This window comes from Vidua chalybeata, chromosome 5, assembly GCF_026979565.1.
Source record: "Vidua chalybeata isolate OUT-0048 chromosome 5, bVidCha1 merged haplotype, whole genome shotgun sequence".
Lineage (NCBI taxonomy): Eukaryota > Metazoa > Chordata > Aves > Passeriformes > Viduidae > Vidua > Vidua chalybeata.
In genome coordinates, this window is record NC_071534.1 from 39,273,654 (window position 1) to 39,287,669 (window position 14,016).

Consider the following 14,016-nt stretch of genomic DNA (forward strand, 5'->3'; position numbering starts at 1 on the left):
AAAACATTTCTCTATCTCCTTAGCTTATCTCCCACTAGGAGAACTGTTTGATAAAATGGAGTGATAATGAATTTCTCTCTGGTTACTTTGAAAGAAAGGGCTTATCTGACACAGGAGTTTTAAATCCAGGAGGGCTTAAAACTCTGAGAACTTCCAGAAACAGGAATTAGGCTGACTGACATTTAGTCAAAACCTAAATGTACCTGCCTTGGGTTTTGCCTCTCAATTTCTCTTACAGATGATCTTGAATGAACGTCAGCTTTAGGTGCCCAAGTTTGCCATGGATTTTAAAGCAGCCCTGGAATTAACTCAGCAATGAGGTTCCTGCAAGGCAGCAAGTCACTCAGTGCCAAAGCCTGTGTGGCTGAAGCCTTTGAAATTGAGACTCAGCTGTCTAAGTTATGTCAGGCCAGATTTCTTAAACGCGTTTTGGCATCTGAGTACAGCAAGTGCCTTTTTGACCTAAGCAGGTCAAAACACTTTGAAAAAATCTGTTCCCCATGTGATTAAAAGGAGACTGAAAATCTTCAGCAAAATCTCAGTACTGGTCAGAAGAAATTTGCAGGAAACACCGTTTAAAGTCTGCAAAGCACAGACCTAAAGTGAAAATAGTGCTTGAAGCAATTGTGAGTGCTGTGCATCACTGACAGAGATGTATTTTGTCTTGGAGAGCTTCAACCCTACAATATATAAACATTTCTGGTGGGAAGGAAACAAAATATTAAGAAAAAGAAGGCAGCGGTGCTGTTAGAAACATATACAACTGAGCTGGACTGACCCCAGCTTTGAGAAGCTGCTCTTACAAACCTCTTGTGGATGCTGTAAACTGGAGGAAGGGTAAACTGTTCTGCATTCACAGCCAAAATCCAGACTGGAGCAGAAGGCAAGCAGAGGCTCTAATAATAGTCTCTAATAACTAATATTTGTATCCATAATTAGATGAAAGACCAAAATAAGGTGTATGCCAGCCTTAAAAATCCTTAGACTTGCCTAGTTCACTGAAATGCTGTGGGTGACCGTGTTAGCTCTGCTTTCTTGTGGCACTGGAGATGGAAAAGCCTAAAAGGATACTGGAGCCCACACAGGTAAACCTGAGCAAATCTGCCTTCCCCTTGAGCCCTTGAGGTACTTGAAACCACCAGTTTCTCTGCATATTTTATGCTGAGTGGCAGAGGAAGGATTACAGCAATGGTCTCCCAGAATAGGGTAGGGAAACATTACAGAGGCTTTGAAATATAGGTCAAAGCCACATCATTTACTTTTGCTCCTCCCTCCCCTCCACCACATATTAAGCACGAAGAGGAAAATAAAGTAAGGCCTGTTCTATTTCTATTCTCTTTTTTTTTTCTCCCCCTAAAAACAACCACTTGTTACAGACAGGAAGCAACTGCCAAAAGTTGTTCACCTTCAATCCTTTATCACTTAAAAAAACATTGCGGCCCCAACCACGAAGCCACTGGCAAGAGTAGTTTGGGAAGAGCTATCTATCTACAGCAATAAATAATAAAATAAAGCATCTTCCCTTTTGAATCCCAGCTGAGAGATTTTGCCAAGTGATCAAACTTGTCTGAACCTCAGAACAGCAGCTTTGAAGTAATAAGAAAGAGATTGAAAACTTGCAGCCAAGAGCCGCACACACCTCATTAGGGTCCAGCCATGCGGGGAGGCCAAGCAGCAGCCGCCAGGCCCAGCCCCACGTCCCCGCTGGAAAGGGGCTGTGGGAAGGGGAGATAAAAGCGCCTTTCACAGTGGAAGTGCACTGGTGACATTTTTACGAGCGCCAGCCCCGAGGCTGAGCGGCCCTTGCCACGCTGCCGGCCGCTGGTGCAGCCTCGGCAGGGCAGGGCGCATGGGCTCTGCTGCGCCATCCTTGTTCTCCGCCTCTCCCCTGGGTTTTCTCATCCCTTGATTTTTGTTTCTGAAGGAGTGAGCTTAACATACAGGGCTCTACCTTGCCCTGGCCATTCTCAGAAAAGCCCTCCAAAATGAGAAACATATTTCTTAAAGATAGTGAGCCAGGCTCCCTGAGCTGGTTCAGCACTGTTCACATGAGACTTTCTAGTATAATTCAGAAAATGATTTTTAACAACAACAACTACAACAACACACCAAAATACAAAACAAAACCAAAGCACAAAAACCTCCCAACCAAATCAAAACAAAAACAATAAAGCTTAACAGACTTGTAAAATGCTTTTAAAAATGTCTGAAGATTTTGATCATGGATTTTGCCACACAGACACTGGCAAGGCGGCGTGCTTCCAGCAATGCAGAGTATTTAACTTAGAGAGTTGAAGTTCTGGGTTTAATTTTCAGTTTCAGACTAAACAGCAGGTCTGCAGTGAAAGGCAGGCGACAGCTCCTGAGCACAATGGGGCAATGGAAATGCTTCTCTTGCAAACTTTACTGACTGTGTAACCACGGAGCACCTCTTTGTGCAGACGAAAAAGCAAAATCAGAGAGGTTCATGTTGGTTTTAATAAACTTCCCCCATCCCTTCCCTTTTTTACTGCAAGAATTCAGCTGCTATTTTATTATGTAATGCTGCAGGCTAAAAATATATCCCTAATTTAAGCCACCTTGCCAATAAATCTACCAATACCAGGTAATCCAAAAAGGGTAGTTATGGTTTAATGACATACTCTTCTTGTCATCTTAATATGTTCAACTCTTAAAGGATTTACAGTGATGAATTTAAAGTTTTTTTCAACTTCTTGAATATCTCACACTCTGAATCTGGTGGAAAGTGTGAGAAAGTTTGGTCCTCCTCTGTGCAGAGCAACAACCCAACCTTTCTAGATCCATCTACGCAGCGATCCACAGGACAAAGCTCTTTATTTCTCAAAGCAAGATAATTTGATTTAAAGTGAGTGAGGGTCTCAAATTTAGTAGATACTGATGATTTCCTTTTGATTATTGAATCTTGTATGGGAATTTCTTTTCCAGTTGAACACATACACATTCTATAATCAAATCAGAGAAGGTATCCTGGTGGAAATGTATGTTCAAAACATGTTTATTGTACAACTGAGACAGATTTACAATGTTAATCTATTCTCCTTTCTAAACATAAAAAAATACTAACATAAATTATAGTTAATGCCTCACTATATAACACAGTTCTCAGGAGACTACTGAAGTGATGTGTGAGCCCCCTAACTTACTATAACTGTGTCTTTGCTGTTCTGAATTCAGTTTACAGAATTTGCTTCAAAATAAGCCTGAGAATCAGGAAAGGGGAGGGGGTGGAAGCCATTCGCTACCCTGAATCTGACATCTCCGGGGTCCTAGAGCTCACATGTTCCTTCCTTCCAGACTCAAGTCTGGTTTCAATGGAGCTCTCATTTTTCTTCCCACTAATCCTGCCGTGAGATCAACCGTTGGTAACTCTGTGAGAAATTAAATACCAGGATGTGGGAAATCTGAGATCTGAATTCAAGCAGAATGTGGGTGATTCATTTATTTCTCTCCTCTTTTCCCATGGTTGTTGTGTGGCAAATAACTCTTCAAACCTGAGATCAGAGATCAGCCCTGAATAATGTGACTACATTGACAGAGCAGAGGCAAAGCAAGAACTACACTGGCAGTATTACATCCCTCTCTAATATAAGCATTAGTCATTTCTAAAGAGAGATTTCAGCCAAAGTTTTCTGAAAACATTCTGGAATTTCCAGAAATGCTTTACAGGGAGATCAGCAGCAGAACCTCATCATACTGCTCACCATCTGCTGGACCAGACTTCATAAAAAAATTAAAATTTCTTGTATTTGGATCCCAATGAAAAAGGATCCATAAGACAGTTTGAGTGCTGCAATGCCCAACAGTCAGGCAGTGGTTTTTAAGAGCTTCTTCCTTTCTCAGTGTGAGAAAAGAACATTTATTTATTTAGGTCCTGTATGGATGAACTCAAGATGCTCACAAACACTCGGCTGTGCAAAGATTTAGATCCTTCATGCACTGTTTGGCAAAGTGTTGATGTCTGAAAATCACCTACGTACTTCTGTAGCCTTCAACATGAAGTGCCTAGGACCGTAATTCTCACTGCATGGCCTACCATGAGGTTGTGATACTCCTATACTTCTTATTGTCTGCTGTCACAGCAGTCGCATGCCTACAATATCCAATGAGCAATCAATGACCATGAACTCTGAATGTGCCCCCAAACTGCACCTTGCCCATCATGGACTGTGCTAGTTGTCTGGGGTGCTGCACTCCATCCCAGCACTAAGGAACAGTACAGTGAGAGCATCAATGGAAATGATAGTAGAATAGAAGCTCCACCAGGAAAAATGTTTTTAAAGTGCCTATCACAATTGTTTCACACTGATTATGAATCCTTCACCTGAGTTGCCCTCTCTGAACTGCAAGGGAGGAGGCAAGCTCATAGGCTCAGTCTGTCCATCGTAGCCTAAATGTTTGGCACAGGTGTCACAAGCTGAAGGACTGCTCAGGGAGGCCAGATGTCATTCACAAAATTCACAAAATACCACAAGTGGCCCACAGAATACAGTCAGAGTAGCTGAAAAATTCTTGCTATTTTTCTATCGTAAGACGGTTATTTTGGATGACAAGAGGACCTTATAAAAATTCCCAGATGCCAGGGAAAATCCAGAAAAAAAATATTTTCTTCTTATTGCTTCCTTACTTAACATGTTTAAATATGTTAATAAGGGCTGAGTATACTGCTCTTTTTCCTAGCCAAACTTTATTAGTGTTGATATGTGAAGACTGTAACTATCTACCTGAGCAAATTATTTTACAGACAAAAACTGTATTTTCATTCACCTTAACTTTGATTCTGCTTGTGCCTACCTTATTACACATCCATCGCAGCATACTTAAATCTTTAAAATAAAATTTGCAGCAGAATTTATATGATCCTGAATTAGAACAGCAAAGATAGAGCAATTTCCAGGAATGGTTACATTGGTTTGTTTCCCATGTATTTCAGTGCACCAAATGAGCAAGGATACAACCCTGGAGTATCTGCAATAATATTTAAGTCAGGAATAGGGCATCTTTCAGTGGCTTCAGCTGGATGTGGAGGAGCAGCAACAATGCGGACCATTGAAAATGCAGAGTCCTTTATGAGAAGCTCAGGAACCAAGCCCTCACCAAAGAGCACTTTCCTCCTGTGCAGCCTTCTGCTCCTCATCTTTACTAATTAGTATTTTGATTATTTTTATTACTGTAAGTCCACAGAGTGATCATGCTGGTAGTTTCAGCTTCCTGAGTATCACACAGGAGATATCTTAAAATAATCCTTATTCTCAGGCAGTAGCCATGTGCTGCTGAGAATCTTGTGTGTCTTGCATGTCTTGTATGAAGTAAGATACCCAAGTGTTAGCAGCACTGACTCTTGCTACTCTTGAAAATCTCAGCCAAAATATGTAGCATGTGTATGCAAAAGTAGCACTGTTTAATTTACTCCTGACTGGCACTTTTTTAAACACTGCCCAGTCATGCTCCTCAATGGTATTTCCCAAGTACACACCACAACCCCCTCTCTTCTGGCTATTATTAGTGAGACTTCAGTTCATGCTAAATCAGAGCCAAGTTCTGAACTTGATGGAGTACCTCCCTAAACACCTTTTGTGGCCACAGCCATGGGGTCAAACACAAAGCCACCCTGCCACCAGATGTTGCCTGACCACCTCAGGCTTCTTCCACAAGCAAGGCGTGGGGAGGCACGAGGTAGGGAGAGGTTGAAGAGGAGTGTTGCTGGCTTAGGGAAATCTTTTAGCTCACCCCTGCATCTTCTAACCTTCTACCACCAACTGCAACACCCAATCCCAGTGCTGTGCAACGAGTGGCTCAACAGCTGTAGTCCCTGATATTTTACATCCCTGCTTTTAGGGTCAGGTCTTGCCCAGCACACTGGAAAAAGAGCAGGGACCTGAAAGCATGTCTGTGTTGAATGGGCAAATGTATGACCAGTGCTGCATTCAGAAAGCTGCCTCCTGCCCTAGAGTTTGCCTTAGGGAAATGAATGTGTGTTTGTTCTTGTTCATCATTCTCTTGTTCAGAGATGAAGGCTCCTCCTATGTTGAAGTAAGTCACTCCTGCTCTTTGATTGACTCATAAACTGGCTGATAAGGACATGACATCTTCCAAGTGGCACACTGCAGCAAGCAAGACTGAATCCCTGAGATAGTCCTTCACAAGCCAGGAAGAAAAAAGTATCTTGCCAAATCTGATTCCCTTTTTGTCACATCACATTATAAGTGTGTGCACTTGGACAACTCCCTTATGCAAGAAGGGAGCATCAGCACCTCAGTTTTAGTGGAAGGGGAATCAAGACACTATGACACTTGCCTAAAATGGAACTTACACATCACAGTTCTCAGAAATAATGGTTTCAGAGGGAGCTGTCCTGCTGACTGAGGCACCTCTGTTCCTTAGGCACTGCATGGGGCACAGTGACAGGCACCCTAGCCTGCCTTGTGGACCAGAGATGCATTAAGCAAGGGGATGTATAACTCAGTGAGCATTTACTGTCAGAATTACACATCTGAATTTAACAGATCAGTGGATTCAATCAAGTCAAATAATGTTTCTCCTGGTTGATCACTCAGGCTCTTTGATTTTCAAATCCTGAGCTGCACTGTGTCTCAGGTTTAGGGAGCAGCACTAGGAACACTTCTCTCCTGGTAGCCTGGAGAGCTTGCTAGGATAGAAAATGGGACTGCTGCTGAGGTATTTCCAATTTTTGACTCTTTAAAAGTGACTGAATACCTGAATATATTCCTGTCTTGAAGAGTTTTTTAATCCATTGATTTAATTCAATCAATTTGTTTAATTTATTTACAACCAAATTTCTGGAAGTAGCCATCTCAAAAACGTTCCTCTTTCATAGTTATGTAGTAAATGGCAATCATAAATATTTAAAACCTTAGCCACCTCAGTCACTGATTCAGGTATTCAGACACAGCATCACTGAATTACATTATTCAGAGTCTATTCAGAAGTTATGTCAGGTAAGTAAGAAAGTATTTTTTCATATATATCTGGCCTCCCCTTCTAGCCATCATTCTTTAGCCCAGGTTAGTGCTTCATCTGTTTATTGAAGCACTAATTGCAACTTCTACACTTTCTTCCAGATTATTTTTCTTATTTCATTTCAAAAAACAGTTTTGTTTTTTTTTAAGTCATCAGACAATTTTTTCAGTGTCTCCCTGTCACAATTAACCCTTATAAAAGAAAAAGGAAGACTGAATATGTCTTCCTCTGGAAACCACACCAGTTTCCACCATTTTGCCTTGAAAAGAGAAAGAAGGAAAGGATGTAAAGCCCAGTACCCTCCATGAAATTCCATCTACTGTATCCATGAAGAAAGCTAGAGACTTTCCTTATTTCCCATAAGCCACAATACAGCTTCCTCAGCATGTGTTCACATGGTACCAAGAGCCTACAGTACATTAGAGGATGTTCTGGAGTGGCCTATGTAACACAGATGTATTTATCCTGTGCTGAAGTACAAAATTCCACGTTATTGGAAAAGAAAGTTTCACCTCTCCAGGATCTGACTTTTCGGGAGTTCCCCTGAGAACTCCATATCAATAAACACAAAAAAAGTCCATGAGACAAAACATAGCTTGCTGAATGCAGTGGAAAGAGCAGTGAAACGCCCGGGCACCAGGTCAACTTCCAGAGCAGAGATTATTCAGTATTTCTACAGTCAAGGCTCAGTTGAGTAAGACTGAAGCATTCCTGGGTTTGCAGGACACAGGGTGGCCTTGGACAATGGCACTCACTCTCTCGGATGTGTACGTGCACCTGCCTGGTGTCATCCTGTCTGTGACACTGGAAACTTCTTTTCAACCTGCAAAAGCAGATTTCTGAAGTATTCCTACCACATTTCTGTCTGCCATTTCCCAGAAGGGAAAAGGATGAATTCACATATGGTGGCTAGCAGATACACGGAAGGCCTGAAGCTTGTGTAAGTGCAGAGTTATTGCACGGCACAGAGAGGTGATGAAGTATGTGTATGGGGTCTGTCAGCATGTCAGCCCTGCCACACAAACAGCATGGGGCTCACAGTCTGCAACTCTGTGGCTGCACACGAATGTGTGAACCACAGGTGCAGCTCCTGGGCTGCAGAGCCTGTGTGACGCTTCTAGCATTTACTGTGTTCTACACTGAGTACACATATGCAATAGATACAACCTGAGGTGTATATATATATAATGATTCACATGCATAACTTCATTGATACTGACATTGAGAAATGAGTAGCAGGAAAAAATGTAGGAAAGCCAAATAAGACTACACTTTTTAGCATTTATTCTTGTTGCATTTGATTTTTTTGGACATTGTTTTAAAAACATCTACTACATTTAGCATTAGGTAGAGAAGTATGCTTCACTTGTTCTTTTGGTGTATGTTTGCTGTACACTTTCTTGTGTACAATATTCTATGTATACTTTATGTGTACTCTTCTGACTGATACATTTTTATTCTGATCTACACACTGTCTTTCTGATAAGCTGTCTTTCAGACTCAGATACAAAGGATTTCCAAGGATATGAGATTTTAAGAGAGATTAGTAAGATTTTCCGAGGGCTGTTCTATGTTCATTATATGTCTTCTCTGCAGAAATGATAAAAAATAAACATGTCCTGTTTCCAGAAAATTTTGGTTGCTTTCATTGTGTTTTCCTTCATATTACTTAAGAGTGCAACTCTCCCATATGGCTGAGTCAACAGCTGCTACAAATTGCTTAAAAATGAGGAAATGAAGAAATTTCTGTTTGGACTGTGTATTTGAACACCTCAGTAAAAATATTACTATGTCATGACTGTAAGATCCGGCTGTACATTCTTTCGAAACAGCAGATTTCAAAGAGTCTTGTTTTGAGGTTTAGGCAAATATCTATGTGAAAGCACTAAACTTACCAATGTCACGCAGTTATGCTGGCTCTTTTCTTCATTTTCCCAAGGAAGTATGAGAGTATGCATCAGTGATCACCACAATGATGTGAACAGACCACTGTATTCAAAGATTTGTATTAATGACATGGGTGTGTAGATTTCCAGTGGGTTTTACTGCTGCTATTTACTGTCTGTGTGATGGTAAATCCTCAGAGCTCTGGCAAAGTTTAAAGATATTGCAGAAGTTTACATAAACATCTGTATGGACCTAAACTGGACAGCTTATATCCATGGCAGAGCCCTGCACGATATTTAAAATCCGGGAAATGGTGGTAGGAACAGAGCTGTTATTTGAAAAATGAGAATTTTATCTAGTCCTACTGCTTCTGTACTTTTAAAAGTGAACAAACCCAAGAGACATACTTGCTAGCAGCAAGAACAAGAGTGATGTAAACGAACACTCGTAGAAATCTTTCAGAATACATGTGAAATTCAAAGCACTCAGGGACCAAGCATGAGCAAGAGTTTCTACCACTTTTACCAAGGCAGGCTCACCATCAACCAGCAGTTCTTGACTGTAACCTCTCACAGTCCCCACCAACGAAGAAAATATACATTTCTAACTTAATCCAGACTGCCAGATGGTAAAGCCATCTGGGAGGATATTTTGAAGGAAACAGATGGAAAAGGAAGAGATTCTTCTGAATGTAGTATAAGATCTACATTATCCTCCATGAACTTCCATGTAGTCCCCATGTTTATATAATTTATCACTATTTCCTTAGACAGCTCAGATTAGAAAGCCTGCATGAGCTCATGCTCTTGTTGTTAATTCTGAATCTGAACCTCCCAACTTTAAAGGGAAACTAAGTACTATAAAAAGAAATCAGAGAAAGGCAACCAGACCTGAGTGAAACCCAGCAGCATGAAGTTCTTGATCATCCCAGGAATTACACTGTTTTACCTCTCCTTCTTTCAGCCTCAGGAAGATATACCATGTCTTGCTCACAGTGATAAATTTTTGTTCTTTGTCATGCACCTAGAACAGCAAAACTGCAATGGTGTGGTACTGTAAGCGTGAGAGCAGGGCCTGTTAAAACCAGGAAGGCTTGAAGATAAGTTCAGTGATTTCACTGAACATCCCTTCGTCTAAAGATTAAAACCAGAAATACTGTCTGTGTAAAGATATGGCATATAAATAATTTAAGGTGTTCTTTCACTACTCAGTTGTGGTAACTGGAGAGATCTAAACAGCCTTCTCTCTCCTTTCATGTATTCTTCTGTGCCTCCTCACTTTCTGCACAAACACTTCCATTACTAATGGGAATGTCGAAGGGCTTTCTTTTCTCAGTCTCACTCTCATTTGAAGGATAAGCAAGACATGGAGAGGAAATCTCTTCTATTAGAAGAGCTTGGTGTGTTCTGAACTGTGTGGTGTAGTCAGATCATACATAATAAGTCGCTGGGGACTTAGGCTGTTTTTTGCATAAGCTGGCCTAACAAAAGACATTACCTCTCCTTGCAAAACTTAACCTTACTTGAAAGTACTACTGCATTCATCCTGTGTGTTACTTCCACCATTCAGAGACATTATTAGCTGTGCCATGGATTCATCATTGCTGCAACTGTATTGATTTCTTTTGTAGAAATTTGATTCCTGCACATGCTTTGGAGAGCTTTTACCCCTTCAACTCATAGCTAGGATGTTTTCTGTTTTGAATGCAACAGTTCTTAATTCAGATTGCAGTTGATATTATGACAATGTACACTGTATAATAATGTCTTAGAACGATAAGGTTGAAGAATGGAAGTATTATTCCTTTCTAAAAGCAGACCTCTTTCCAGAAGAGCACTTGACCCTTTATGCTCTTGACTCAGCTATCATTCATGTACATGGAGGTACAGCAGCACAGCCCATGGACTCTGCTGAGCAGTCATGGACTTGCTCCCATGCCCAGAGGTTATTCTCTGTTGGTGCACATATAACGAAATGTTACAGTTAGTTTCTTGGGGTTTTTAACACAGGGCAGGCTGGGAGAAGAAAATGAAGTGGACTGTAACTGCAGTTTTTGACTGGTTTTATGACACGTTGTGGCTTGCATTTTTTTTTTCAAAGTGTTAAAAAAGAATAATACTACCCAACACAAAAAGTTCCAATGTGCTAGTCTTTATGATGGATCCAGTCTGGTTACCAAGTTCAGCCTATAATATTTTGTGGATTTACAGAATCCTTTAGTGTGATGACGTAGAGCAATGCAGAGTCCCCAGGCAGTGCAAAGGAGAGCTGCTTTATTGCAAAACCCAAGCCTTTTAAAGCAGTTAGCTGGTTACTAGTTTACACAGCTTTAAGGCACAAGCCCAAGCCCACCAACCACCATACACCACGATATGGACATGTAGCTGTCACGCAGCACGTCTCTCACATCTCTCTACCCCTATTCCTGCTGAGTCACTCTCCCATAGCTCCCTTCTACTTCGCCTAAGTATCAGGCCTGAGTCAGGATTTCACAAAGGCCCTTATTTTATAAGGCTTTACCTATATGCAACACAAAGAAAAGCAGAGAGATGAGTTTCATGCATATGTCCCTCCTTGCTCTAATGCAGTTCCCACCTATCCACATGCGGGTATGTTCTACATGCTGGACTCACAGCACAGAGGTGTGCATGTGTGTCTGCATTATCACTGCAAGGTGAGCAATGCAGAAGGAGGACGATTCTGAGCAGGCACTGTCCCCTGCTTCTTCCTCTCTTTCCCAAGGGCCACCACATGACTTGTTCTGGTGGTTGTGCCCAGCAAGGCCATAGCTGTCCCCCAGCTCATACGATTGATGCATTTCCCTTCTTTCCTTACAGTAAAAGAAGCCAGTTGAAATACTGAAAAAATATTTCACTTAAAGTAGTCTAAATAATTTAAATTAGTTTTTCTTACCTGAGCAGGCTTCTTTTGAACCACTTGTTGAGGCTGAAAAGTAAAACAAAGGCACAGTGAGAAACAAAATTAAGTGAGAGCACTTAACTGTGATTTTATGAGTGCTAGGAAAAATATTTTCAGCAATAGAAATAAAACACAGGAAAAGCCCAGAGTCAGAAATGGAGAGATGAACATACCCAGCTCTCACACTCAGCCTCTCCTATACCAATCTACAACTTTGCTCTGAAGTAGTTCATATTACTGTGGATGAAGAGGAGTATGTTAAGTTTGTACAATTAAAACCAAGGTGAAATCTAATTTAGTATGTTCCACCTTTCAGATCTTCTGTGAGACTGCTGCCTTAACTTATCAGACCACGAGAGAGACCTGATTTTATAACTAGATTTTGTTGTCTCCACTGCTGCTGCTCTCTTACAACATTCTCAGCTGTGAGTGGAGTGTCCTGCTGTGGGGAAGCCCTCCCTATCCATCACAAGCAGGGTGAAAGCTCAGGCAGAGAGGTGAAGGACACATAACCTCATTCCTGAGCCACAGCTTCCCACTTGAACAAAGACACCCTTGCCAAAACCAAGGAGACTGGGATGGACAGTGGTTCCAGCCCTTGTGAGTTCTGGTTTGACACTTTCACCTGCATGAAGGGGATGCTGTGCTGACCCTTGTTAGCCTATTGGTGTGATTATGGGGATGCCCATCACTGGCCAGGTTGGGTGTGTCCATCTGCCTATGCAGGACCTGGTGGCACCACCATGGATTCTCAGCAAGTCTCTCTCCTGGCTGGTCCCATCCAGGACTGGGAAACACAGTCCTCACATGAGTCAGGAGACCCACCAAGGCGCCAGTGTGCTTCATCCCCAGCCGGGAGGAGTACCGATTAACGAACAAATACAGATGTGCCTAAAATACACCAGCACTGCCCAGATGATGTGATGACCCTTGTGGGTGCTAGGAGCAGCATGGAACAAACAGTAAGACCACAGATAAAGGATGAAATCCCGACACAGAAAGGACAAAAAGGTTTTTCTTACTTCAGTGGGACAAAGTTGCTGCCTGCCTCACTCCTCCGGACATTCTGTTTTTAAAGTCTTTGAATTGCACCCAATGATTTTCTTCCTGCCCTTCCTTCCTGCTTTTTCCTAATCCCAGACATGATTTTAGTGCCTTGCTTGGGCAGAAGCCAACATGCCATCCCTCTGCACAGCCAAAAACCTAATTTTCATGACAGTGTAGTAGGAAATAACTGGAATATTTCCGAATAAGCAGTTTAGTGTAACTGGCCTTTCAGAGCAATATTTCAGTGGGAAGGATCAATGAAAATGTAAATTAAATGCAACTGATTAAATTTGGCTGCCCACCACAAGTGTCCCATTTTAACAAGAGATGCTTTGTTTATTTTCAGTCTTTTTCTAACTCAGTGGAATCCTACTGCTGTTATATTTTTGTATATAACAGTCTCCAAGTTCTGCTCTCAAATAAATATGAGAGGGAAAAACTATCTGATGACTGGGTCTGTCTTTAAACTTCATAGTGGACCCTTTCCTTTTCCATTAAATTCCTTTGCAATGGAGAAACTATTATCAAGGAACACATTTTATTGATGCCTTCTCCAGGTGGACTGCAGGCCCTGAACTCATTAATGGACATTTGCTGCTCTTGGACAAAGGAATGATTTGTTTTAAAGGAATCTCTCATAATTATAGAACTCATTGAGCTCTTCTGTAATCTCTCAATTTTTATTTTCACTTTATTTTCTTTTTTTTTTTTGCCTGTTGATTACACCTGTACATGTGTCTACTCCCAAACCACATGAAATCCACAGACATTTTTAGAGGCTGACTGTTTTCTCCAGCTCAGAAATCCCCATATATTTTTGGCCGTGCACTCTATGTTCATGTGACTCTCACTCACTGTAACTCAATGAAATCTTCTGAAAGAGCTGCCAACCCACCATATTTTCCATGAATTAGGTCCTGACACTTCAATGAGAGGAAAGACAATGTCTGAAACAAGGCCAGCCCTGGCTTTCTGCCTAGTATGTGTCACAGTAATTCTACCAGCTGCCCTTCTACACAGCAGTTCATACTTTTCAGACCACCAAAAAGCCCCTTGAATACATTCAGTGATAGCTGGGGCTTGAGCTGCCAGCATGTTTTCCCAGCCTCTGGCACCCACTGGCTTTGGACTGGACATTTAAAGTTTTTTTTGCATGTGCTTGTT

The 14,016-nt window shown here is 41.5% G+C and overlaps 1 protein-coding gene across 1 annotated transcript in view; it reads right to left on the reverse strand.

Moving 5' to 3' along the window:
* The window catches only part of HMGA2 (high mobility group AT-hook 2), a 121,827-nt gene that overhangs the window by 22,578 nt on the left and 85,233 nt on the right, over positions 1–14,016 (reverse strand). The window contains exon 5 of the mRNA XM_053944157.1: positions 11,800–11,832. Within this exon, the coding sequence (XP_053800132.1) occupies positions 11,800–11,832 (33 nt within the window). The remainder of the gene's footprint in view (positions 1–11,799; positions 11,833–14,016) is intronic.